The following is a 27,231-nucleotide window of genomic DNA, read 5'->3' as shown; positions in this document are numbered from 1 at the left end:
CCATTACCCAATGGTAACGATTATAGGGTCAAGAATCAGACTGTCTTAGTACAATTCTGAACTGGATTGTCATTCGCTGTGAACTGGGTGAGTTACTCAATCCCTCTGCCTCCATTTCCTTATGTGTAAAGTGGGGATCGTCTCTTGCCTCAAAGGGCTATTTTGAGAATGAAATGAAATAATTCTTGTAAAGTGCAGTGCCTGGCCTGTAGTGAGAGGAACAGAGAGACAAAATCAGAGATGGAGATAGAGAGAAAGACAGAGGGTGTTGATGTCTTTGTAATGACTTTTGATCTTAGTTGAACTAAATCACCAATCTCAGTGAGACTAGACTTAATTCTCACCTTCTTCATGGTCTGTATGTATTCCTCTAGAAGTCCAATACCTTTTGCAACTCTGTCCATAGGTTTTACTGTCCAGGACAACCAACCTCTCATAAATGGTCTCTGATCTTCCAGGCCTCGGAGAGCAAAGAGCAGCTCACTTTGCATACATGAGACAGTGCAGAGATACTTCTTCAGTTAACATATTCTTCCTTGGGATAGCTTAGACTTCTTTATTGAATTACAGTGATATTGACCTATGACATTGTTATGGTTAAGTACACAAGACTCGAGAGTCAGACTGTCCAGGTGAAAGCCTGACACTATTTTCTGGTACATGCACACATAACACAGACTGACAATAGGGCCCTCTTCCAGGATATGTTATGATGACTGAACGAGATGATACATGTAAATGATCGATATAACTATCGAGTCTACAACACTGAGTGATTAATTCAAACCTTAACTCTTATTATAAAAACCCACTTTGTTTCTATATTCAGTAAGTGCTGTTGCCCTCACACAGTAATTAAGAGTAGGGTTGAGAAGTTATTAAACCTCAAATGAACCACACACCCTTATTCTACTGAACAACCCTTATGTCCATTGTTACTGTGAAATTGAGGAAGAGTCGGGAGGAAAGTGGCCATACTTGTCTCAGGGCAACTTATAAAGTGGATTTAAAAGTAACACCCTGAAAAAATTATGTCAAATACATGGGACACAACTCTGACCATTAGGTTTGTAAAACAGAATTAATTACCACCAGGCAGAATAGCCAGTCATACCATACTAGCCACTTGTACTATCAGGTAAAATTTCCTATGAAATTACTGTTGAAAAGACACTAGAAAATAATATACAGAGATAGTCTGTACATCTACATAACTTACACTCAACAAAGAAATTTTCTGGGAATCTAAAAAACAACAGAAATTATTTGTTTGCACCCATTATCAGCCTAGTTTTATTCTTTAAGTAGCCATGAGCTAATCAGTTTACCCTCAAAGCTGTAAAAAACATACTGTTTCCACCCAATCAGCAAGCTTTTCCTTTATCTTGCCTTCTTTCTCCAACATACCTTGTATTAATTATGCTCCTTTATTCAGACTGCTTGTTAACTCCCTAATATGACTCAGTAATTTTCATATGAGATTTTTCAACATAATGTAGCACAACTAACTAGACATCTCTGACTTACTCTTGAACAGGGGGAGTGTAATTTTTGTAGAGTGGACAAGTGTGGTTCCAGGTTTTGAAGATCACTTCCCTTCATAACTTTCTTTTTTCTTATAAATCTTGTGACCTATTAAACTGGTGAGCTAATACAGTTAGGGCAGGAAAGTGGAAAGACTGTATTCAACTTTGAAGACTCAGGAAATCAATTTAAATAAATGTTAATTTCAGAGATATTAAATTCAGAGCAATCAAGAAAAAGATCATAGTATAAGCCAAGCTATGCTTTTTCCAGTAGTTACATACTGATGTGAGAGTTGGACCATAAAGAAGGGTGAGTGCCAAAGAACTTGCTTTTGAATTGTGTTGCTGCCTTAAACTCTTGAGAGTCCCTTGGACTGCAAGGAGATCAAACCAGTAAATTCCAAAGGAAATCAACCCTGAATATTCACTGGAAGGACTGATGCGGAAGCTGAAGCTCCAATACTTTGGCCACTTGGTGGGAAGAGCTGACTCATTGGAAGACTCTGATGCTGGGAAAGACTGAGGACAGGAGAAGTGGGTGACGGAAGATGAGATGGTTGGATGACATCACTGACTCAATGCACATGAGTTTCAGCAAACTCTGGGTGATAGTGAAAGACAGGGAAGCCTGGAGTGCAGTTCATGGAGTTCATGGGACATGCTTAGCAACTGAAAACAACAATAAAATCACATCTGATAGAAAAATCAATGAATGCAATATATTTAAAACTTTTCCTTCAAAGGAAGAGGGAAGTGTTATTCTTGTGTCATCAAGGCATAGGTAAGAGAGCAGAGAACGTTTGTGGATTCAAATATCATTCCAGTTAGAGATGACTTTCCTTGAACAGCGCTCTCCTCAGGGCACCCTTGACCTCTGCATTCCTCAGGCTGTAGATCAGCGGGTTCAGCATGGGGTTGAAGAAACTGTAAAACAGGGAAAGGATCTTCTGCTGCTCCTCAGGGTGGCGGGACTTGGGGGCCATGTACATGACGATGGCACTGCCAAAGAAGAGCCCAACCACGCAAAGGTGGGAGGAGCAGGTGAAGAAGGCCTTCCTGCAGCCCTCACCTGACTGGATCCTCAGGATGGCAACCAGGATGCGCGCATAGGAGACCAGCACCAGGCAGAGGGGCCCGACTAAGACAAACACAGAAGCAGCAAAAATGACAACTTGGTTCAGCTTAGTGTCAGCGCAGGCCAGCTTGAGGACAGACAAGATTTCACAGAAGAAGTGGTTGATTTCATGAGGCCCACAGAAGGGCAGCTTCAGGACGAGACCCACATGGACCAGGGCCAGGAGGGAGCCACATGTCCAGGAAGTCACCACCAGGCTGATGCAGACTCTCCAGCTCATGATAACAGAGTAACGTAGGGGGTGGCAGATGGCCACGTACCGATCATAGGACATCACCACCAGGAGCAGACATTCTGTCAGAGCAAAAGTCAGAAAAAGAAAGGTCTGTGTGATGCAGCCAGCAAAGGAGATGGGCTTGGCTGGACTCAGGAGGTTGACCAGCATCTGGGGCACCGTGTTGCAGGCATAGGCCATGTCAACGATGGCCAGGTGTGAGATGAAGAAGTACATGGGGCTGTGCAGTCTGGAGTCCAGTGAGATGAGCCCCAGGATGACCCCGTTCCCCAGAAGGGTGAAGATATACAACAGGAAGAAGAGCCCAAAAAGGAATAAGTGGATCCTTGGACCAAGACAAAATCCCAGTAGGATGAACTCTGTAACCATCGTCTGATTTTTCTCCATTTCACTATTAAGAGAGAACCCGGCAGCTATGTGACATGTATTTTATTTAATACTTCATATATTTTTAGTATATGGAGAACTATTAATAAACATCTTTAAGAACTGATTGAATTATAAATAAGGAAAGAAATAATAGAAAGGTTAGGGAAGGGGGAAAGGAAGGAAGAAGGAAGCAAAAAAGGAAAGAAAGACAGGCTTATCTATCTAAATAAAGTTAAGTGTTCAATCAACTAAATTCTCAATCTTAATATTCAGTTTTACAGAAGAGAAATATGTCATCAATAAAGACTTACCTAGAGCCACTGACACTGTCCTGAAATTAAGAAATATCAAACTAGATTACAAAGAAGATGATCATGAAATATGGATTGTCTCAGAGCTACTTATGTCCAAATCAGTAGGAGACTACCCAGTAGTAGAAAGAATCATAAATAATTGGCATCTAAATCCCATGTTCATAGATTAGAAGAATTAGTACACGTTACCAAAAGCCATAGGTGGATTCAGTGCAGCCCCTATCAAAATTTCAATGGTATTTCTAACAGAACTAGAAAAATAATCCTAGATTTTTAAGGAATTGCCAAAATCCCAGAATAGCCAAGGCAATCCTGAGAAAGAAGAACAAAGCTTAAGGCTTTCTACTGCTAGATCTCAAGATATATTACAAAGTTACAGTAGTCAAAACAATACATTACTGGCATAAAAACAGAAACACAGACCAATTAAACAGGATTGAGAGCACAGAAATAAATCCCTGCAAATATATTCAACTAATATTTAACAAGGGAGCCAAGAATACTCAGTGGAGAAAAGACAGTCTCTTCAGTAAATGTGCAAATTGGATATTCACATATAAAAGAATTAAATTAGACTCCTATCTTATACCACTCACAAAAACTAGCACACAGTGGATTAAAGTCTTAACCATAAGAACTGAAACTACAAAGAAATAAATAAAACATAAAATAAAAGATCCTTGACATGGCTCTTGGCAATGAATTTTTTGACATAACATCCAAAGCAAAATAAAAAATAAGCAAGTGGAACTACCTCAAACTAAAAAGTTTCTGCACAGCAAAAAAATGAAAAGATTAACACAATGAAAAGATAACATAAGGCATGGGAAAAGCTACTTTCAAACCATATATATTGAACAAGGGGTTGATATTCAAAATATATATTAAAAAAAACCCATACAACTCAGCAGCAAAAAAGCAAATAATCCAATCTAAATGTGGATAAAGAACCTGAATGGACTTTTTCCCAAATACATACAGATAACCAACAGTTACCTGAAAAGTTACTCAGTATCACTCAATATCAGACAAATGAAATCAATATCACAGTGACAAACCACATCATGCCTGTTAGAATGGTTATGATCAAAAAGATAAGAGATGACAAATGTTGACAAAGATGTGAAGAAAAGGGAACCCTTTTACACTGTTGGTGGAAGTGAAAATTTTTGCAGTTACTGTGAAAAACAATAGGTTTTCCCTGAAAATAAAAATGGAATTACCATACGATCTAGCAATTTCTCCTGGGCATTTATCTGAAGGAAAAAAAAAACACTAACTCAAAAAGTTATCTGTACCCCCATGTTCACATCAGCATTACTCACAATAGTCATGACATGGAAATAACCTACGTGTTCATCAACAGATGAGAGGATAAAGAAGTAGAGAGAGAGAGTGTGTGTGTGTATTCAGCCATAAAAGAAGGGAATCTCGCCATTTCTGACATGAATGGACCTTGAGGGCATTATGCTTAGTGAAATAAATGAGACAGAGAAAGACAAATACTGCATGACCTCATTTATATGCAGGAGCTAAAAAACAACCACCAAACTGATAGACAAGGGATTAAATTTGTGGTTACCAGGATTGAAGGGTAGGTATGGAGGGGAAACTAGATGAACACACTCAATAGGGACAAACTTCTAGTTATAAGATGAATAAGTACTAGTGACTATAGTTAACATAATGAATATAATTAACATTACTCTATGGTGTATTTAAAAGGTGTAAGAGAGTCAAAACCCTATGACTTCTAACCACAAGCAAAAACACAGTTTCTCTTTTTTCGGTTATCAGTATGTGAGATGGATTTTTAAATTTATTTTTTAGTTTTAAAATTAAAAAAAATTATTTTATACTAGAGTACTAATTAACTATGTGCTATGATAGATATTTACTAGATTTATTGTGGTGATCATTTTACAATATTTGTAACTCAAATCATTACAGTATATACCTTAAATTTAGATAATACTATATGTTAATGATATCTCAATAAAACTGGAAAACATTTTTTTAAAAGAAAATAAGATTGATCATAGCCTAGAATCAGGAACTAGACTCATCTTGCTATTAATTCAATCTTTCATATTTGGGAAATGTTTTATATCTGAAATCCAAAACATATTACCATTTAAACAAAAAAAAAATAGTGACTGAAATCAGCAATACAGATTGATACATTCTTTATAAGTATCTAACAGAAACAATGATAAATTCAGCTTGCCTCTTGACTAATGGCAGCATTAGTATGTTAGTGCTAAGATATCTAGTCTATGAATTTGTGGTTTGGTAAATTAAACATTTTTTTCTTACCTTGTATCTTGGATAATAGTTTCCTCAAGAAACTATGTCAAAATTCAACATTATTTCTAGTGCAAACATTTGTCAGTGCCATTGCAAAAAAAAGTAATTTGAGGTTTAGCTACATTTTTAGGATTAGTGTGAAAAAAGGTGCTGTTTTTGGCCATGCCCTAATTTTGCTGTCCTCAATATCAGTGGAGATATCAACATGGATGTAAGAGATGGAATTGAATTTTGAGAGAGCAACTTGGAAACGTATACTGAAGTGATGAGAATAACAACCTATAGGTAAAAACAAGATAATATCAAGAAACATATGACTAAAGAGTTTGGGGAGTCTCCAGAAGTCCATCTAAGGTGCTTTGAAACAGTATCTGGGGGGCAGGACAGAAAGATGCAACTGAACCCAAATGTAGTCACTTGAGTGAGTTACCTGTTAGAGAAAGACTGTGGGTGAAAGAAAGAAGCTGCTCAGTACAGAGCACAGACATAAGGTCAGAGAGGCGGCGCTGTCTGTGCATCTTAAAGACCTTCAGGGAAAGGAAAGCCTGACCAGTTGACACAGGAGTCTACGCATCAGGCAATTCTATGTCTACAGTCTAGATGGATGGTTTGGACGACCAGTACTCAAGAACGCTAGTCAGTAAGATTCCTTATTAGCCCTTCCTGCTCTGATTTTGTGTTCACCAGTTTACCACTTAACTTAAGTCTTAACACTTAAGAGAATGCTCAGTGGTGTCCAACTCTTTGCAACCCCATGGATTATTCAGTCCATGGAATTCTTCAGGCCAGAATACTGGAATGGGTAGCCTTTCCCTTCTCCAGGGGATTTTTCCAAGCCAGGGATCGAACCCAGGTCTTCCACACTGCAGGTGGATTCTTTACCAGCTGAGCCACTAAGGAAGAAGAGGAATGCATCAATCAGCAAAGTTGTTTGCTTATTATGCAACTGCATTTCAAATTTTAAATGAATGAACATTTAGATGTTCTGGCTTATGCATTATCTGATTGTGGTTTACATAGTGGATGTAGTTCCTGAACACTTTCCAAAGCTGGATCTAAAAAGTGAGGACCAGACCCTGGACCAAGGTAACCTCACTAAAGCAAAACTCAGGGAAAGAAATGGATCCATTCCTAACAACTACAGATGAGATGTCTGTTTCCTCCTAAGCATTATTCATAAGTTGTCAAGTTGCCTGGACACAAAAGTAACCTAAGGAATACAGTAAAAAGTCCTTATATATGACCAGGGATTATTTGACTTTTCAGTTCAGTTCACTCGCTCAGTCGTGTCCGACTCTTTGCAACCCCATGAACCGGAGCACGCCAGGCCTCCCTGTCCATCACAAACTCCCGGAGTTTACCCAAACTCATGTCCAGTGAGTTGGTGATGCCATGCAACCATCTCATCCTCTGTTATCCCTTTCTCCTCCTGCCTTCAATCTTTCCCAACATCCGGGTCTTTTCAAATGAGTTAGCTCTTCGCATCAGGTGGCCAAAATATTGGAGTTTCAGCTTCAACATCAGTCCTTCCAATGAACACCCAGGGCTGATTTCCTTTAGGATGGGCTGGTTGGATCTCCTTGCAGTCCAAGGGACTCTCAAGAGTCTTCTCTAACACCACAGTTCAAAAGCATCAATTCTTCTGTGCTCAGCTTTCTTTATAGTATTTGATTTTAGGTTAATATTAAACATTTCTGTGATTAACAAATTTTCTATATTTTTTAAGCACATAAAACATGCAAGAATATTTGGCTGTGAAAGATATACAATATATTTGAATCCATCCCCTCCTAAAACAGCAATTTCCTTTTCCAGTTTTCCTTCACAGGTAAATATAAATGGAAAAAGAAATACAGTACAAACCATGATTTTTTTTATAGTGAAATTGAAAGACAGATAAAAAAGATCAGAATGCATGAATATTCTTTTAATCATGGTAGCCATATTTATTTCCAATTTGATTTACTTTAAAGCACAAGAATAGGCTTATTCATTTTTATACCCCTGGCAGTTAATAAATATTTGTTGAATGACAAAGTAATAAACATAAACAAATGAGTAAACATCTAAATCGTGATGCCCTTATCTCAGATCTAGTGTCTTTTAAAATATATTCTACTATCATTATTTCAAGTTCAGCTCATTTGTCCCAAAGAAAGTATAGAAATTCAAAACAATTTCACCCTGATGATTTGAACTAAAATAGAATTTTCAAATTTTAATAAGAATAACTAAAGAATTTATAAAGTGTTTTAAGTAAGTAAATTTTGGATACACTTCTCCTTTATTTTTTCTTATTTTTATTTGCTATCTACATATCTAATATTAGTTAAAGACAGTCAAATGGGATGCAAACAGATTAAACTGCTGGTGGGGTCAAAGGGGAAGTATCCTAGTCCCAAACATACCTTACAAGCATAGTGATGTCTATTAATTTATATATGTACAGTCCTAGAGTTACAAAAAATGGCAAATGATTATTTGGTTAATAAATAATCAGGCAACTCTAAAGTTCTAAAGTAAATATTTAAGTAGGAAATCATTTCATATATAAATAAAACATCAGAACCTGATGAAATTTGTATCTTAAAAAGTATATCTTGAAGCAATAGGGAGCTGGAAAGTTCTTTTCTAAAGTAGCAGGCATGTGTGAAGCAGAACTCCTACGATGATCACCCATATCTATCGGTAGCTCAGTTGAACTGCAAGGGTGTTTACTTTCAAGTAACAAGGAAGAACTGAAAACTAATTCATCTTAGTGCTTACGAGGGCTAAGCCAAGGCCTCGCAAAGTTGTTGTATGGGGTAAGGACTGATAAGTGACTTTTCCCAGATACAAGAACTACTGCTAAGCATAGAGAAGAACTGTCAATTTCATAACTGATCATACTATTGAGTGCTTTCTATATACCAGGTACTGTGGAAGTACATAATGAAGCAGGTTGATGGTTCTGGGCTCTGTGAAGACATGACTGTGAAAATATGCTTCAGGAGAAAGAGTGGGGATATAAATTAAAAATGTGCACATAAAATGGAAACATCCTATAAAAAGAAAATATAAAGAATTATTGATGATCTCATCCTTCTCCTTCCTTGCTATTCCACTTCTTAACATCTTGGTCCCTTTCTTTCCATCCCCATCACAAAAACTTATCCTCCAACCTATAGAAAATGTAAATTACTCATACTTATTGAGTACATTCTAGCTGCCTGATAGCCTTTAATGCTACATTTAATGAAAGATAAATATAAGACATGAATTTAGTGTCCATTTGGCTATGAAGCCAAATGCATTGTAATAAACATGTTCTCATAGATTTAGTATATATTATGACTATGCCCACAATAATTATAAATGCATAATTTATACAATAAACAATATTCTTATAATCCTGAAAAGCAACACCTTTCCATAATATACCTACAATGGTTTTCTTCAGCTTGGAAAATTTCCAAATGTTCCATCTAAATCCACAATACAGTAATTTTTTACTTCTATTTTTTAGTGTCATCTTTTTCAAGTAAATCTTTATTGCATGGATATTTCCCCACCAATAACACAAAATTGGCCAAATCCTAGACACCCTTACATCCTTTGTTTATAAAATCTACATCTAATTTCCTACTGACGCTACTCATACAGAATATGAATGATGAGCATGTATTTTTAGCATTAACAGAGAATATTTATTTCTCTTTCTGAGACTTGTAGTGGTAGCAGTGATAGTTAATAATAATAATAAAAAAACTACATGCCACATCAAATCTAAGATAAATAAATGGTAAAATAAAATAAGGCAACCTGGTTAGCACCCCCATTTGGACTCAAGATCTCAGAAGAGGAAAGCACGTGAAGGCTGGATGGGGTCCTGCCTTGGGGAGCTTCTATGGGAGCTGTAGAGCCCTCACCTCTATTCCAGATTGGAAATGGGACCAGATCCTCAGAAAAGGAGGTTTATTCTCTGATGGGCTCAACCTTGCTGTAGCTCTAGAGGGTTCCCTGGAAGGGGTGGTCTGTGACATGCAGCGCGTGCCCACCTCCCCTGGGGAGGGGGACAGAGCAACTCTCCTCTTCTGTGTCTCTTCTCATCCCCAGCAGGACAAGATTAGGAAACACAGACAGCCCCAGGGCACACCCCTGAGAAAACATCACTCATTACAGTCCCTGAATGCTCGGCATTATTTGGATTTCATGAATCCCAGCACTGCTGTGGTTCTCAAGTCTCCAGATGGTTCAGCTGAACCCGTAAGGAAGCTGAACTCATGTGACGTGGAATAAGCTCCTGGCATTAACCTCTGTAGTTCAACTTCTTCCAGTGTGATCGGGGTCCCTTGTGTGGAGCAGAGGTGGGCAGAACGCACCCTGAAAAAGCAGTTGATTCCAAGTAACCACTCAAGTGTGGAGATACTGCAGAGAGCTGGTTGTGGAGGCAGGGAATGGATTGGGGAGTCCACAGGGAAAAGGTTTCCCAGGGGGTCTTATTAGATACTGCCCAGGGGAGGATTTTCTGAGAAACTCTAATCTCCATTCAGAGTCCAGTCCCTAAGAGGAGTGGAGGAAAGGACCCTTCCCAAGACAGCTTCCCTTAGCAATCTCCTGCCCCTTCTGGGAGTGAGAGAATATTCTGTATCTCAGATGTTGTCATATTTATTTGTATTTTCCTGCATTCTTTTACTGAACATAAATGAGTTAAAATGCTATTTTGGAAATCTCACATCAATCAATCAGGCAATTTAAGAACTAATAAGTACATTATAGTGTGATTCCTGACTTGCTGGGATGGTGACGTAAACTTGGGGGAAACTGGGCACAGTTACCAAGTTTTGAGAACGTGTCCACCTGTGTTCCTGCTCTACAGACCCACTGTGAGAAGAAACACACATTTGGGGATACCAAAGCTGGCTCCTAATTGTGTGAAATTCCAGGTGCATATTAGACAATCCATAAATATTGGGACCTTTCTTTCTTTAATGTTCCAGGTGACCTGTGGAAATGTGGAAATCAGGAAAATAATACATAAAAGAAAAATAAAATACTGTGAAAACAATAGATTAGGACATAGTTATCCATGTTCTTTTGACCATTATAAAAAGTAAAAAATTTAACTAAGACAATAATAAATATAAATGTTTATGATACCAAACAATCTGTAGGGAAATGTATCATCCCAAAATTACAATATTTTTCTACATATCAAGGTGATATAGCTTTTAACTTGTGGACAACTTCTAAAGGTGATCAGAGTAACAATATACAAAACATAAATGTATACAAAGGAAAATAACATACATAATATAGTCATCTTTTAATTACACTAAATATGTTCTCAAAAATTTATATTATCTGTCAGCATTGGGCATTTTCTATAATCACGGATCTTAAGATTCTGATGCTAGGAAAGACTGAGGGTAGGAGAAGAAGGGGGTGATAGAGGATGAGATGGTTGGATGGAATAATGAACTCAATGGACATGAATGTGAGCAAACTCCTGGAGATAGTGAACGACAGGGAAGCCCGGGACATTGAAGTTCATGGGGTTGCAAAGGGTAGCACACGACTTAGCAACTGGACAACAACAATAACCATTATGGTTATAGCAAGGTCCACTGGGATTTGAAGATAATTTCCATTTGAAAGTAGAATAAATAAAAATCAACACATTGATAATATAAACACCTCCCAAATTATCTTAATAATTGGTTTGCAAATTAATGGTTTTTGAAAAATAACTAGTGGCTTTTAATTGCTAAAATAAATATCCAAGTCAAGGATGAACCTATCTTCAGAAAGTCATGAAAGTCTTGGAATTGTAATTTATGGAAAGTTACAATTGTAGAACATTTTTATTAAGTGTATTTCTGGAGTAATTATGTGTTGAAAGATCAAAAGTTCAATATATCATTTGGAATACTAAGAAATGGGAATTTAAAGCAGAATTTGCTTACTGATCATTGCTCAAGAAAGAGAAACTTTACTTAGTAGATATTGCTTTTTGATTACGAGACTTGTGACCTATTTGGCACAATTTATTCTAAATTTGGGCTTCCAGCATGGCTCAGATGGTAAAGAATCTATCTGCAATGCAGGAGATGAAGGTTCAATCCCTGGGTCGGGAAGAATACCAAGAGAAGGGAATGGCTACCTACTCCAGCATTCTTGCATGGAGAATTCCATCATATATGATAAACATGCCAAAAATACATTACCAGGTGTGACAAGTTCTCAAATGCAAAGTAGACATGTTCAAGATACCATACAATTGTGCTCATTTCACATGCTAGCAAGGTAATGCTCAAAATACTTCAAGCTAGGCTTCAACAGTATGTGAACCGAGAACATCCAGATGAACAAGCTGGCTTTAGAAATGGCAGAGGAAGCAGAAATCAAATTGCCAACATCTGCTGGATTACAGAAAAACCCAGGGAATTCAAGAAAAATATCTATTTCTGCTTCATTGACTATGCTAATACCTTTGTCTGTGTGAATCACAACAACTGTGTGAAATTCTTCAAGAGATGGGAATACCAGACCACCTGATTTGCCTCCGGAGAAACCCGTATGCAGGTCAGGAAGCAACAGTTAGAACCAGACATGGAAAAATGGACTGGTTCTAAATTGGGAAAGGAGTACCTTAAGGCTGTATATTGTCACCCTGCTTATTTAACCTATATGCAGAGTACATCATGCAAAATGCCAGGCTGGATGAAGCACAAGCCAGAATCAAGATTGCTGGGAGAAATACCAATAACCACAGATATGCAGATGACACCACCCTTATGGCAGAAAATGAAGAAGAACTAAAGAGCCTCTTGATGAAAGTGAAAGAGGAGAGTGAAAAAGCTGGCTTAAAACTCAACATTTAAAAAACTAAGATCATGGCATCTGTCCCCATCACTTCATGGCAAATAGATGGGGAAATAGTAGAAACAGTGACTGACTTTATTTTCTTGGACTCCAAAATCACTGCAGATGGTGACTGCATCTATGAAATTAAAAGATGCTTGCTCCTTGGAAGAAAAGTTGGGACAAACCTAGACAGTGTATTATAAAGCAGAGACATTACTTTGCCGAAAAAGGTCTGTATAGTTAAAGCTATAGTTTTTCCAGTAGTCATGTATGGATGTGACAGTTGAACCATAAAGAAGGCTGAGCGCTGAAGAACTGATGCTTTCAAACTGTGGTGTTGGAGAAGACTCTTGAGAGTCCCTTGGACTGTAAGGAGATCAAAGGAGTCAATCCTAAAGGAAATCAGTCCTGAATATTCATTGGAAGGACTGATGCTGAAGCTGACGCTCCAGTACTTTGGACACCTGATTCGAAGAGCTGACTCATTGAAAAGACCCTGATGCTGGGAAAGATTGAAGGCAGGAGGAGAAGGGGACAACAGACGACAAGATGGCTGGATGGCATCACTGATTCGGGAGATGGTGAAGGACAGAGGATACTTGTTGTAGTCCGTTGTGTGCCAAGAGTCAGACATGACTGAGCAACTGAACAACATTCTAATTTTAGAAAATACCCTTTAGAATTATTGAAATGCATTAGCTCTGACTCCAAGCTTATTGAAGCATGATTCTTTTTATTCATTTCTCAGATTTTTGAAAGGAAAATTGGAGGATCTTGGATAATGGGTATAGGTAATTCTTTTCCTGAGAAGAAATATCCATCATTATAAAGGTTCAAATTGACATCCACCTTAAACATGATTATCTTGTGAGTTATGTGAGAGTCAGTCAATTCTTCAGTGCCCATGACCTCCCAGTCAAAAATTCCCACACTGGATAAATACTAATGTTCTAATTATAATCTCATAGTCTGATCGTCAAAAATTCCCACAGATATGGTTAGATATCCCATAGATATAGTTAGATATCACTGTACTAACAGGGTTAGAACAGTATTTTCTGGCTTAAGTATAAACTTCATTAAGGACTAAACATTAACCTCAACAAACATTAAACAGGAACAGTGATTCCCTTGTTGAAATGATATTTGTTCAATAATATAAATAAAACTTTGATACTATTAACTAGTCTCTCTTGAAGTGAAGTGAAGTGAAGTCGCTCAGTCGTGTCCGACTCTTTGCGACCCCACGGACTGTAGCCTAACAGGGTCCTCCATCCAAGGGATTTTCCAGGCAAGAGTACTGGAGTTGGTTGCCATTTCCTTCTCCAGGGGATCTTCCTGACCCAGGGATCGAACCCAGGTCTCCTGCATTGTAGTCAGACACTTTACTGTCTGAGCCACCAGGGAAGTCAGTCTCTCTTAATCTCCCAAATTCTTAATTGTTCAGCAGAGCTTAATGCTACTAAAGTTTGACAGAACTTATTTCTTCAGTCTACTCTAGGGTTTAACCTACAGTCGAAACATTTCTGTAACTGTGCTTAAAAGCCTTTACTTACCTCCAAGTTTTATCACTTTCCAAGTTGTTGGGACTTGACTATATTCCAAAATAACATTTAAAAATACATAATCAGCAAAGGATGCAATTTATTTTTATATCCCTTAAAATAGTATTATTTTCTTCCAGTAGTAGAAAACTCGGGTTAAAAAACTTCTTAAAGTTTTGTTTGTCTATGTATCTAGCCACAAAATACTGACACTTAAAAAATTTTTTTTCACTAGGAGGAAATGTTTGTAACTGTACAAACACCTCGCTTAAGTCTGTCTTTTGAGATTATAGTAATGTATATGATATTCTACATAGAGTATCGGGAAATTTCTGTTTGTGTTGCTATCATTTGAGGTTTTTTCATTGTAAGAATAACCAATTAGTAATAAATCATGTATTTTCCCTATTTTGTTTTGTTCTTAATCTCCAAACGATCGACTAGCCCCTTAGGCTTTCTGTCTTTATTCATTTCCTTTTCACCCATCATATTTATCCTGCACCTGTTCCTATGAATATTCTCTTATAGAACTTCTCCCATGTATCTCTATTTTCTAAACACAGCAATCAAAACTTTTCTAAAGCTTATACACTAGTTAGGTAATCAGCTTTGCAAATTCTTTCAGATTCCTTTGAGAAACTTGGTTTTCTCTTTACATCCTTGAATGAGAAAAATAGATTGATTTCATATAGTGGGTAAGTAGGAAAATATATACAGAATAAATTTTTTAAATCTCAGGTTTAGAAGACTGTGAAACTGAATGAGGTCATTCCCTGAGATGTATTTTGAAATACTTATCCAACAAGTAGAGGGTTGGATTTATCATTTCCAGATAATAGAGAAGAGCACTGCGTATTTAGACCTACATCCTCTTAACAGGATCACTCTGCAGGAACAAAAATTATTTGACTCGAGAAGACAGTTACAGGAAGTGTTCACAATGAATCAATCAATATCAAGATTTCCGGTTCTAGTAAACTTCTAATGAAATGTTATTAAAAAATTTCATGTGACCAAGTAAGTTTGGAAAACACTGGCTGACAACCGGAATAGAATTTTTCTGTATTTACCTAAATAAATTCTGTATGTAGGAATTTTTACAGTTTTTACTGTGATAGTATGAATTGTGAGCCCCCTAAAATGAATCATCTAATATGCAATAACTCTCAAACTCATTTGACCCCAGAATTTATTTTTAAAGCCCTCTTCAAGAGCTGGAGATTTGAGGAAAACATTTTGGGAGATATGGGGCTGGAACAGAGCTTGATGAAGAAATTACAAAGACTATTATTCTAGAGCTGTGACTTCCAAATATTGGTCTATAACATTCAGTAGCATCACAAATTGCTATTGGTAATATTTGGATAATGATAATATTTAAAGGTGCAGTTTTCTAAAACACTTCCCACATCTACTCAATCAGTGATCTAACGGTGTGTCAGGAGATTTACTCTATTTTTAATAAGCATCTCAGATAATCTTATATGGGGTTGGGCTTGAGAGCTTTTGAAATAATATCCTCCCAGGTCATTGTCAACCCTGATGTGATCATCTTTTCAAAAAACTCTCTCTATTCCCAGCACTCTCTTCATGACATTCTTTACTTCTGAATTCTTAAGAGTATAGATAAGGGGATTGAGCATGGGATTGAAAAGGCTGTGAAACAGGAGAAGATATTTCTTCTGTTCCTTGGGATTCCCATATCTGGGTCCAACATACATGATAATGGCTGTGCCATAAAAGAGTCCAACCACACAGAGGTGAGATGAGCAGGTGGAGAAGGCTTTTCTTTGCCCTTCTCCAGACTGGAGCCTAAGGATGGAACAGAGGATACACATATATGAGATTACAATTGAGGAGAAGGGTCCCAACAGCATAGAAATCGATCCAGCCAATACCATAATCTCATTGATACGTGTATCTGCACAAGCAAGTTTGAGAACAGCCATGATTTCACAGAAAAAATGATCGATTTTCTGGGCTATGCAGAAGGGTAAGGGTAAAAGTAACACTAGATGAACCAAAGGCAGAAGAACTCCAATGGTCCAGGAAGTCACCACCAGGCTGATGCAGACTCTCCAGCTCATGATAACAGAATACCGGAGTGGGTGGCAGATGGCCACATACCGATCATAGGACATCACCACCAGGAGCAGACATTCTGTGGCAGCAAATGTCAAGAAGAGAAAGGTCTGCGTGATGCAGCCAGCAAAGGAGATGGGCTTGGCTGGACTCAGGAGGTTGACCAGCATCTGGGGCGCCGTGTTGCAGGCATAGGCCATGTCAACGATGGCCAGGTGTGAGATGAAGAAGTACATGGGGCTGTGCAGTCTGGAGTCCAGTGAGATGAGCCCCAGGATGACCCCGTTCCCCAGCAGGGTGAGGACATAGAACAGGGAGAAGAGCCCAAAGAGGAGCATCTGAATCCTTGTATCAAGAGGAAATCCCAGTAGGATGAACTCAGTGACAGAGGTCATATTGTCTCCCATACCCTTACTTCAGAAGTAACTGAGTTGATGTCCAGGGTTAAAGAGAAGTCTCTGAAAATAGATTTATGTCAACTTATACTTTTCTGTGGTGTAAAAATGTATTCAGAAACACTTGCAGTGAATTTTTGTGTTTGTAAATGAAAGTTTAAATAATTTATTTGGTAATCCTAAAATGCATACATATACATAAACACATATATACATATATTTTCTTTCTTGTTAAGTTTTTAAGAGGCTAAATTTTCAAAATAAGTATGTTGCCACATGTTAATCAAATATATAGTTTTTGTTTCATTCAGTGAAATACCTCATATCATTGAAATAAATTCTATTCTTCTCTGCTTATATTAATGTTATCTATTATTTTTTCCCAGAAACTATGACCCTTACCTGATATACATGCAAATGTCCTTAAGCTGCAATACATCATATTTTGAGTTAGAAGGATTTATCAAGGACAGTGCATGCTAAGGGTAGATGTACCATTTTCCAAACTACATCATTAGCACTTAACCAATTACCTGCCTGTTGAGACACACTTTCCACTTCTGCATCTTAGTGGTTATCTCCACAACTAATATTGCACAAAATCTCTGCTTGTTCGAGTGTAAAAACCTGTTTTCAGCCTACAATCTGTTCTTTCACATTGAGTTTTTCACAATATTCAGATGAAAATTTATATGAATGACTGAATAGATTTGTACTGTGCTGTTTATCTACACATAAAAACAAAATCAATAATTTCGTTAGACTAGGACTCATTATTGATATATACTCTAGAAATAGTCTGTTTCAGACACTGACTCTAGAGGTGGTTGGCAATAACTAGAGGACCTCTGAGAGGGATGCTAGAAACGGGTCTCTAAATTCCTTGAAAGATTGAACTAAATAATCTCACTTATTCTAAGATTCCACATTAGAATGCAAGTGTAAATATAATATTGCCCCTCTTGGTTTAATTTCATTTCCATCTTTTATGTAAGATCATCTTGTCTTGAGAGAGCAAGAATGAATAATAAATCTCAATTTAAATGGCAATAGAATTATAAACATTTACAAATCATCCCATTTCCATTGTTACACCCCTGTTACTATTCCAGTGATAAGTGTCATATCCAGAAGGTTGAAAATAAATCATTTTACGTTTATTAATTTCCATTTTACCTACCATTGTTCTGAGGGTGGAGTAATCAATGATAGGAACTTTAAGCTCATACGCATGGCTCAGACCCTTGTTTTTGCACATAAAAATAAAACTCTTTGTACACTTATCCAAAAACTGGAAGAAAAGCTATGACCAACCTAGCCAGCATATTAAAAAGCAGAGACATTACTTTGTCAACAAAGGTCCGTCTAGTCAAACCTATGGTCTTTCTGGTAGTCATGTATGGATGTGAGAGTTAGACTATACAGAAATCTGAATGCCGAAGAATTGATGCTTTTGAAATGTGGTGTTGGAGAAGGCTCTTGAGAGTCTCTTGGACTGCAAGGAGATCCAACCAGTCAATCCTAATGGAAATCAGTCCTGCATATTCATTGGAAGAACTGATGTTGAAGCTGAAGTTCCAATACTTTGGCTACCTGTAAAGAACTGACTCATTGGAAAAGACCCCGATGCTGGGAAAGATTGAAGGCGGGAGGAGAAGGGGACAACAGAGGATGAGATGGTTAGATGGCATCACTGACTCAATGGACATGAGTTTGAGCAGGCTCTGGGAGTTGGTGACAGACAGGGAAGCCTGGTGTGCTACAATCCATGGGGTCCTAAAGAGTCGAACATGACTGAGCAACTGAACTGAACTGAATCCAAAAACGGAATATCCTTTCTTAAATATTTAAATATTTGACTTCTCTCTGTATGTGATACTTCAAGCCTAGTTTTTTTTTTTTTTTTTAATAAAAAGGTATTAGTCTTTAAAAATGTTAAACATTTAGCAGAAAGTCACACACACTTTGCTCCTTACTTATAGATAGCTACCAGTCAAAAATAACCATTCAGATACTGATTGTATTAACACATTGATATTTTGCTTAATATAATATCAATGAGTAAAATTTGAATGTGAATTCAAATACAATTTTGCATGTTATTGAAGAGTGACCGCAAAGGCTAACAAGCAATGAAAATGATGTTCAAATATATTTGACCAGAAGTCACAAAGTCAATTAAGAAACTTGTGTGTCTAGAGATGAATGATGTACGGACCCCACAATACCTTCATGCAGAAAAAAAGCAAACATACCTGGTGTGGCTAAATTTCCTGATGATTCTGAAAGACTTGCTTCTCTTCTGAGGACTGTCGAAAAAGGGTCTTGGTTTCTCATGCTGCCTAAGAGAAGAGAAGGCATTATTCATTTATAATATCCACAGGGCTCCTTCCCAATTGTCATAAGGGTTTGTGTAGGGCACAGTAGGTCTCACTTACACCAGTGTGCTCCCTATAGAGACATACAGAAGCCAACCACTGCCCCCCTTCTGGGACAGAAGAGGATTTGTAGTCTCTGAGGAAACGAGAAATAGCGAGATCTTTAGAGGTTAAGAACAGGTAATGCCTTAATAACGAAAGGAATACACACATATTAAGTTATGTTCTGGTTGTTGTTGTTCAGACACTGAGTCATATCCAACTCTGTGACCCCATGAACTGTAGCACACCAGGCTTTCCTGTCCTTCACTATCTCCTGGAATTTGCTCAAACTCATGTCCATTGAATCAGTGATGCCATCCAACCACCTCATCCTCTGTCGCCCCCTTGTCCTCTTGCCCTCAATCTTTCCCAGCATCAGGGTCTTTTCCAATGAGTTGGCTCATAGCAGCCAAATTATTCATAGCATGTGTCCAAATTATTGCAGCTTCAGCTTCAGCCCTTCCAGTGAATACTCAGGGTTGATTTCCTTTATTATTAACTGGTTTGATCTCCTTGCAATCCAAGGGACACTTTCAAGAGTCTTCTCTATCACCACAGTTCAAAAGCATCAATTATTCAGTGCTCAGCCTTCTTTATGGTCCAACTCTCACTCTCTGGTTACCCCATGAATATTACTGCTACCCAAATACAGAAATTTGTTATAGTTTCATGAATCTTTATGTCGGCCCAGCTCCCAAACATACAAGAGGCACTTGGGAGATGCAGAGATTGATTCCTGTTTATTATCTGATAGTGAAACAGAAGCTCGACATGAATTCCTGAAGCTGTATTTCTTTTAGTGTACTTAGTCTCATTTTGCAACTGTGGTGAACCTTGTAGTAGAATAAAAACGTCTTAATCATCACATCAGTTTAGATAGCAACTCAGAACCTACATCCTTGAGCACCAATCTGGAAATGTGTGGACATGCCTTGCAGCTTGTGGATCTGTCTGGAGGACGAATGAATAAAGCACAAGGGCTGATACAGTTTACTTTTGAAAAACTTTTGATAATTTCTGCTGCTGCCCTTATGGAAAAGATAAGCTCTATAAAAGCAGAGGGCCAACTCATGTCCTCTTAATCATTATGGTGGGGCATATGTATTCTACCTATCAGAGCAGGCGTATAGTACTATCAGTATATACTGAAGAATAGTATTCCAATTCTTCAGAGTGTTATCAACAACCCAGTACTCCAAATCTGCATGGCAGGTTACAATTTCTATCTGATCTACAAGTTCTGAGTAATACAATATGTAGTGTTGTTACTCAGTCACTAAGTCGTGTCCAACTCTTTGCAACCCCATGGATTGCAGCATGCCATGCTCCTCTGTCCTTTTCTATCTCCTGGAGTTTGCTCAGACTCATGTGCATTGCGTTGGTGATGCCATCCAACTGTCTCATCCTCTGTCACCAAAGTATTGGAGCTTTGCAATCTGTCCCTCCAATGAATAACAATATTTATTGGAACCAGTTAATTCCTTGGCCATTTGCCCTTTGTCACTCCTTTGCTGTGAAATGAGCCTACTGGACTGAGGTGATATTATATATATTAGAAATCACATGATCTAACAGCACTCAGTGGAGGTACTGATTAAGATACTGTGAACAAGAAAGGGAAATTGATACTTGTGATGGATATCATCTGCAACCCAATGGATCATTGCCCTATATAGGGTGGGAGGATTCAGTACACGATCAACTGACATGGTGGCGGTGGTGGTTTAGTCACTAAGTCGTGTCTGACTCTTGCGACCCCATGCCAGGCTCCTCTGTCCGTGGGTTTCCCCAGGCAAGAATACTGGAGTGGGTTGCCATTTCCTTCTCCAATCAATTGACTTTCTGGTTCCCTTAAGAGGAAGGTACCATATTGAGGGCTCAGCATTGGGCTTTGCTGCTAACAGGACAGATATTCAGCTTAGGAGAACAGCCTTGGTGAGAGGCAGCCTATGCCGTTATTTTCAGGCAAAGCCCCCATCTCATTGCTTATTGCATTTGTGTGCTCAGTGTGCAGTCAGTGGAGAGGCCAAAAGCAGAGGCTGCCTGACATCTACTGAGTCATCCTATACCTGGTTGTTTAATGCCTCTTCTGCAATGATGTCTTTGGCTGGCATGAGTGTGGGATGCACAGATTCAGATACTTTGTGTACTATCTCACGTGTTTTTCCCATACCTCCATTCACCCAATATCCCAACTGTGCTCCTTCCAGGTCCATGATCAACCAGTCAACCCATTTGCCATTTCCAGGAGACCGTGAATGTTTTTATCTCAGGAAACTTCTCTCTCCACAGGTAGATGAATAGTTGAATGGCTAGCTATGGACAATGAGAAATTTATTCTAATTACCTTTAAGGGCCCACACCTGAGTGTTACATATATTGCACCAATATATCAAGCCAAGTCATCCTTATATCAAGCCTTTCTTCCTAAACTATCAACTGGTTGTAGAAATCTCTTGAAGATTATTCACATGTGTGTGTGTGCGCGTACATACACACACACACGTTAGAGGGAGGCATGAGTGATACAGGTGATGTGGAGGTCTGGACCAACTGTTCATCCACTTGCTTTTGTCTTCTGCAGGTATTCTTGGCCTAAGTTATTCCACATTCAGTGTAGGATGCATAGTTGCTGTGATGACACTCTTTCATGATTTGGAGGGGTCTGACAGCATCTCAGTTCAAACAGGCAACTCTGGATTTATAGTAACTTGCTGTTCTTTGATTAGTCTCTACTAAGTCTCAGAAATACGTGAAGAATGGTGTTTCTGGAAGGTGTATTGTCTTTGGTGTACATGGAGAGCCTTGATGCAGAGTCCCTGTGGACTGTCCCACGATTCACCTATATGGGCTCAGCAGAGTCATATTTATCTACCAGAGATAAGCTTCAGATCCATGTGGGCTGCCAGTCCAAAGTTCCAAGTGCTAGAGCTATAATATAAAGTGTGTAGTTCAATGAATTTTCATATATCAATACATGCATCTAAGTATCATCCAGACGAAAGTATAGAATGTCTCCATCACCACAGAAAATTCCTGTGACCCCTCTCATTGCTGTTAATAGAAATCACGTTCCTACTCCAAGGTAACCACTATTCTCACTTCTGTCACACAGATTAGTTTTGCCTGTTTTTGAACTTTTATAAATAAGTTACACACAGCGAACACTTTTGTTTCTGGCTTCTTTGACTCAATAAAATGTTTTTGAAATTCACTCATGCTGTTTGCATATCATAGGTTCACTTTTTTTTATGCTGCATAATATTTGATATTAACATTCTAAATTTCATTTGCCTATCCTACTCTTCATGGATATTTGGGTTCTTTTTGGTTTTTGGCTATTGTGACTTAAGTTTCTATGAATATTCTTATACTTGTTTTCACTGGATATAACAGAATTACCAAACCATAGGATAGGCACATGCTTATTTTTATTAATGGCAAATATTGCCAGTCTTCCATGTGGTTTTATCATTTTAAATTCCTACAAACAGTTGATATTAATTTTGTAATTTTAACTAATGTGATATATCTCTGTGATTTTATTTACATTTTATTGATGACTAATTGTATTGAACACATTTTCATATGCTCATTGACCTTTGGATAACCTTTTGTATGAAGACTTTATTTAAATCTTTTGCCCATCTTTTGAGTTTTTTATTTTTTTTCTCTTAATGATTTGCAGGCATTCTATATAGAGGCTGTGAGATGAGTGCAATGCTGTGGTAGTTTGAGCATTCTTTGTCATTGCCTTTCTTTGGGATTGGAATGAAAACTGACCTTTTCCAGTCCTGTGGACACAGCTGTTTTCCAAATTTGCTGGAATATTGAGTGCAGCACTTTCACAGCACCATCTTTTAGGATTTGAAATAGCTCAACTGTAATTCCATCACCTCCACTAGCTTTGTTTGTAGTGATGCTTCCTAAGGCCCACTTGACTTCACATTCCAGGATGTCTGGATCTAGGTGAGTGATTATACCGTCATGATTATCTGGGTCATGAAGATCTTTTTTGCATAGTTCTATGTATTCTTGCCACCTCTTCTTAATATCTTCTGCTTCTGTTAGGTCCATACCTTTTCTGTCCTTTATTTTGCCCATATTTGCATGAAATATTCCCTTGGGATCTCTAATTTTCTTGAAGAGATCTCTAGTCTTTCCCATTGTTGTTTTCCTCTATTTCTTTGCACTGATCACTGAGGAAGGCTTTTTTCTCTCTGCTTGCTATTCTTTGGAACTCTGCATTCAAATGGGTATAGCTTTCCTTTTCTCCTTTGCTTTGGGCTTCTCTTCTTTTCACAGCTATTTGTAAGGCCTCCTCAGATAGCCATTTTGCTCTTTTACATTTCTTTTTCTTGGTGATGGTCTTGATCCCTGTCTCCTGTACAATGTCACAAACCTCCATCCATAGTTCTTCAGGCACTCTATCAGATCTAATCCCTTAAATCTATTTCTCACTTGCACTGTATAATCATAAGTGATTTGATTTAGGTCATAACAGGATGGTCTAGTGGTTTTCCCTACTTTCTTCAATTTAAGTCTGAATTTGGCAATAAGGAGTTTATGATCTGAGCCACAGTCAGTTTCTGGTCGTTTTTCTGCTGACTGTATAGAGCTTCTCCATTTTTGATTGCAAAGAATATAATCAATATGATTTTGGTATTGACCATCTGGTGATGTCCATGTGTAGAGTCTTCTCTTGTGTTGTTGGAGGAGGGTATTTGCTATGATCAGCGCACTCTCTTGGCAAAACTCTATTAGCTTTTTCCCTGCTTCATTCTGTACTCCGAGGCCAAATTTGCCTGTTACTGCAGGCGTTTCTTGACTTCCTACTTTTGCATTCCAGTCCCCTATAATGAAAAGGACATCTTTGTTGGGTGTTAGATCTAGAAGGTCTTATAGGTCTTCATAGAACTAACCAACTTCAGCTTCTTCAGCATTACTGGTTGGGGCATAGACTTGGATTACTGTGATGTTGAATGTTTTGCCTTGGAAATGAACAGAGATCATTCTGTCATTTTTGAGATTGCATCCAAGTACTGCATTTCGGACTCTTTTGTTGACTATGATGGCTACTCCATTTCTTCTAAGGGATTCTTGCCCACAGTAGTGGATATAATGGCCATCATCTCACATGCTAGTAAAGTAATGCTCAAAATTCTCCAGGTCAGGCTTCAACAGTATGTGAATCATGAAGTTCCAGATGTTCGTGCTGGATTTACAAAAGGCAGAGGAACCAGAGATCAAATACCAACATCTGTTGGATCATCGAAAAAGCAAGAGAGCTCCAGAAGAACATCTATTTCTGCTTACTGACTATGTCAAACCTTTGACTGTGTGGATCACGACAAACTGTGGAAAATTCTAAAGAGATGGGAATATCAGACTACCTAACCTGCCACTTGAGAAATCTGAATGCAGGTCAGGAAGCAACAGTTAGAACTGTACATGGAACAACAGACTGGTTCCAAATAGGAAAAGGAGTACGTCAAGGCTGTATATTGTCACCCTGCTTATCTAACTTCTATGCAGAGTACATCAAGAGAAACACTGGGCTGGAAGAAGCACAAGCTGGAATCAAGATTGCTGGGAGAAATATCAATAACTTCAGATATGCAGATGACACCACCCTTATGGCAGAAAGTGAAGAAAAACTAAAGAGCCTATTGATGAAAGTGAAAGAGGAGAGTGAAAATGTTGGCTTAAAGCTCAACATGTAGAAAACTACAATCATGCCATCTGGTTCCATCACTTCATGGCAAATAGATGGGGAAACAGTGGAAACAGTGACAGATTTTCTCTTTTTGGGCTCCAAAATCACTGCAGAGTGTGACTGCAGCCGTGAAATTAAAAGACGATTGCTCTTTGGAAGAAAAGTTATGACTAACCTAGACAGCAAATTAAAAAGCAGAGACATTACTTTGCTGACAAAGGTCCATCTAGTCAAAGCTATGGTTTTTCCAGTAGTCATGTATGAATGTGAGAGTTGGACTATAAACAAATCTGAGCACCAAATAATTGATGCTTTTGAACTGTGGTGTTGGAGAAGACTCTTGAGAGTCCCTTGGACTGCAAGGAGATCCAACCAGTCCATCCTAAAGGAAATCAGTCCTGAATAGTCATTGGAAGGACTGATGCTGAAGCTGAAACTCCAATACTATGGCCACCTGATGCGAAGAACTGACTCATTTGAAAAGACCCTGATGCTAGAAAAGACTGAAGGTGGGAGGAGAAGGGGATGACAGAGGATGCGATGGCTGGATGGCATCACCGACTCAATGAACATGAGTTTGAGTAAACTCCAGGAGTTGGTGATGGACAGGGGGGCCTGGTGTGCTGCAGTCCACGGGGTTGCAAAGAGTTGGACATGACTAAGCGACTGAACTGAACTGAATTGAATGTAGCAAATATTTTAAAACCACATTTATAAAGGAGGAACAAAGTATTTAGCATAGTCCTAAAGAGTCTTTTCCCTCCGTGGCTGGGTTCAGAGAGCCACATGCAGAGGTCACAGCCTGGGCAAGGAGGCTCTCATTTTCTTTGTCTCCTTTCATTAGTGCCAGCTTTGGCCTCCATCCTTAACCACATTATTGGAGGTGATGAGGAGAAGGATGGGAACCAGATCCAAGAGGCTCATGTTTACAGCTCAGCTAAGAAGAGCTCCCCATGAGAACATCTTTATTTGCCAATCCAGCTGCACTGAATACAAACTCTGGCTCGGAAAGACAGACACCCAGGACCTAATTTTCCTCTCACCATAGCCCAGGTGAATTCTGCTGCCTCCTCGTCCTAATACAATAATTCTTATCCCAAACCACCTACCAGGGCAGACAGATCTCAGCTACACATGATGGTGTTAGGGGTTGGCTGTTACCTTAAGAGTCTACAGAAGGTAGACTGTTCCAACTTCTAAGAGCCCCAGTGGATCAGCTATGGGGTCACAAAGAGTTGGACAAGACTGAGCAACTAGCGCTTTCACTTTCACGTTCTGTATTGAGAAATTCCAGGGCTAAACATGTTTACTTCACTTTCTGATGATGCTGGAGAATAATAAAAATGTTGCTGTCTGCACTTTGGGGAGCAAAGGTTGTATTTTTTTTTTCTTTTTGTAAACTGAAGTATAGTTGATTTACAATGTTGTGCCAGTCTCTATTGTACAGCAAAGTGTCAGTTATACACACATAAATCCTTTTTTTAAATGTTATTTTCCATTATGGTTTATCCCTGGGGATGGAATACAGTTCCTTGTGCTATACAGTAGACCCTTATTGCTAATCCATTCTAAATGTAATGTTTGAGATCTACCAAAGTTTGTATTTTACCATCAGATCAAAACGAACAATTCTCATGACTCTTTTGAGAATTTAGATTTTCCAAGGGGTCCCATTAGTCATTACACCTTTCCTGAGAGAAAAAATTTTCCTGAACATTCTCCCTGGAGCAAAACAGAAATTGCCTGTGTTTGACTGTGCAGGAAATATTTGGATGAAACTCAGGAGTAGACATGTTATCACAGATTTTAAGAAGATTTTCAAACATCTCAAAGGCTATAACCTGAGGCAAGTATCACAAGTCATAGTACATAACACTTGGTCCTATATAGTTTTGCTAAAATGTAATGAAACTAAAAAATGAAAAGGGCTTCATCATTTTAAAAAATTGATAACTTGTATTTCATTAAAATAAAAAAAAAAGCTTTTACTCTTTGAAAGACACTGTGAAAAAGTATTAAATGTTGAGCCAAAGTCTGGAGAAGATCTTTGCACATATTGGAAACATGACTTGATTCCGAAATATAAAGAGAATCCTAAAAAAACAATAAGAAAACAAAAAAATCAATTTAAAAATGGGCCAAAGTCCCTAACAGACACCCCTTTAAAGAAAATATACAGGCAGTAAATAAGCATATGAAATGACACTCCACATCCATGTCATTAGGGAAATGCAAGTTAAAATAACAATGAGATATCTCTATAGACCTAGTAAAATGGCTAAAATCCAAACATGGACAACATTAAACACTGTTTAGGATGTGGACCAACAGGAAATTTTATC

At 38.2% G+C, this 27,231-nt stretch overlaps 2 protein-coding genes across 2 annotated transcripts in view; both read right to left on the bottom strand.

Moving 5' to 3' along the window:
- Nucleotides 1–2,225: 2,225 nt before the first annotated feature.
- Nucleotides 2,226–5,071, bottom strand: LOC145523735 (olfactory receptor 2A1/2A42-like). Its single transcript, XM_081534522.1, has one exon. The coding sequence runs from the start codon at nucleotides 3,281–3,283 to the stop codon at nucleotides 2,351–2,353; it is 933 nt and encodes a 310-aa protein (XP_081390648.1). The 5' UTR covers nucleotides 3,284–5,071; the 3' UTR covers nucleotides 2,226–2,350.
- A 10,761-nt stretch (nucleotides 5,072–15,832) lies between these two features.
- Nucleotides 15,833–27,231, bottom strand: part of OR2A7 (olfactory receptor family 2 subfamily A member 7) — a 343,842-nt gene continuing 332,443 nt past the window's right edge. The window contains exons 11-12 of the mRNA XM_081531186.1: nucleotides 19,009–19,095; nucleotides 15,833–16,816 (exon numbers count right to left, since the gene is read on the bottom strand). Of these exons, the coding sequence (XP_081387312.1) occupies nucleotides 15,833–16,765 (933 nt within the window). The 5' untranslated portion in view covers nucleotides 16,766–16,816; nucleotides 19,009–19,095. The remainder of the gene's footprint in view (nucleotides 16,817–19,008; nucleotides 19,096–27,231) is intronic.

This window comes from Giraffa tippelskirchi, chromosome 10, assembly GCF_054371585.1.
Source record: "Giraffa tippelskirchi isolate mGirTip1 chromosome 10, T2T-mGirTip1v1.2.pri, whole genome shotgun sequence".
NCBI lineage: Eukaryota > Metazoa > Chordata > Mammalia > Artiodactyla > Giraffidae > Giraffa > Giraffa tippelskirchi.
The sequence above is the reverse complement of the archived record's forward strand: the minus strand, read 5'-3'. Positions and strand labels throughout refer to the sequence as shown.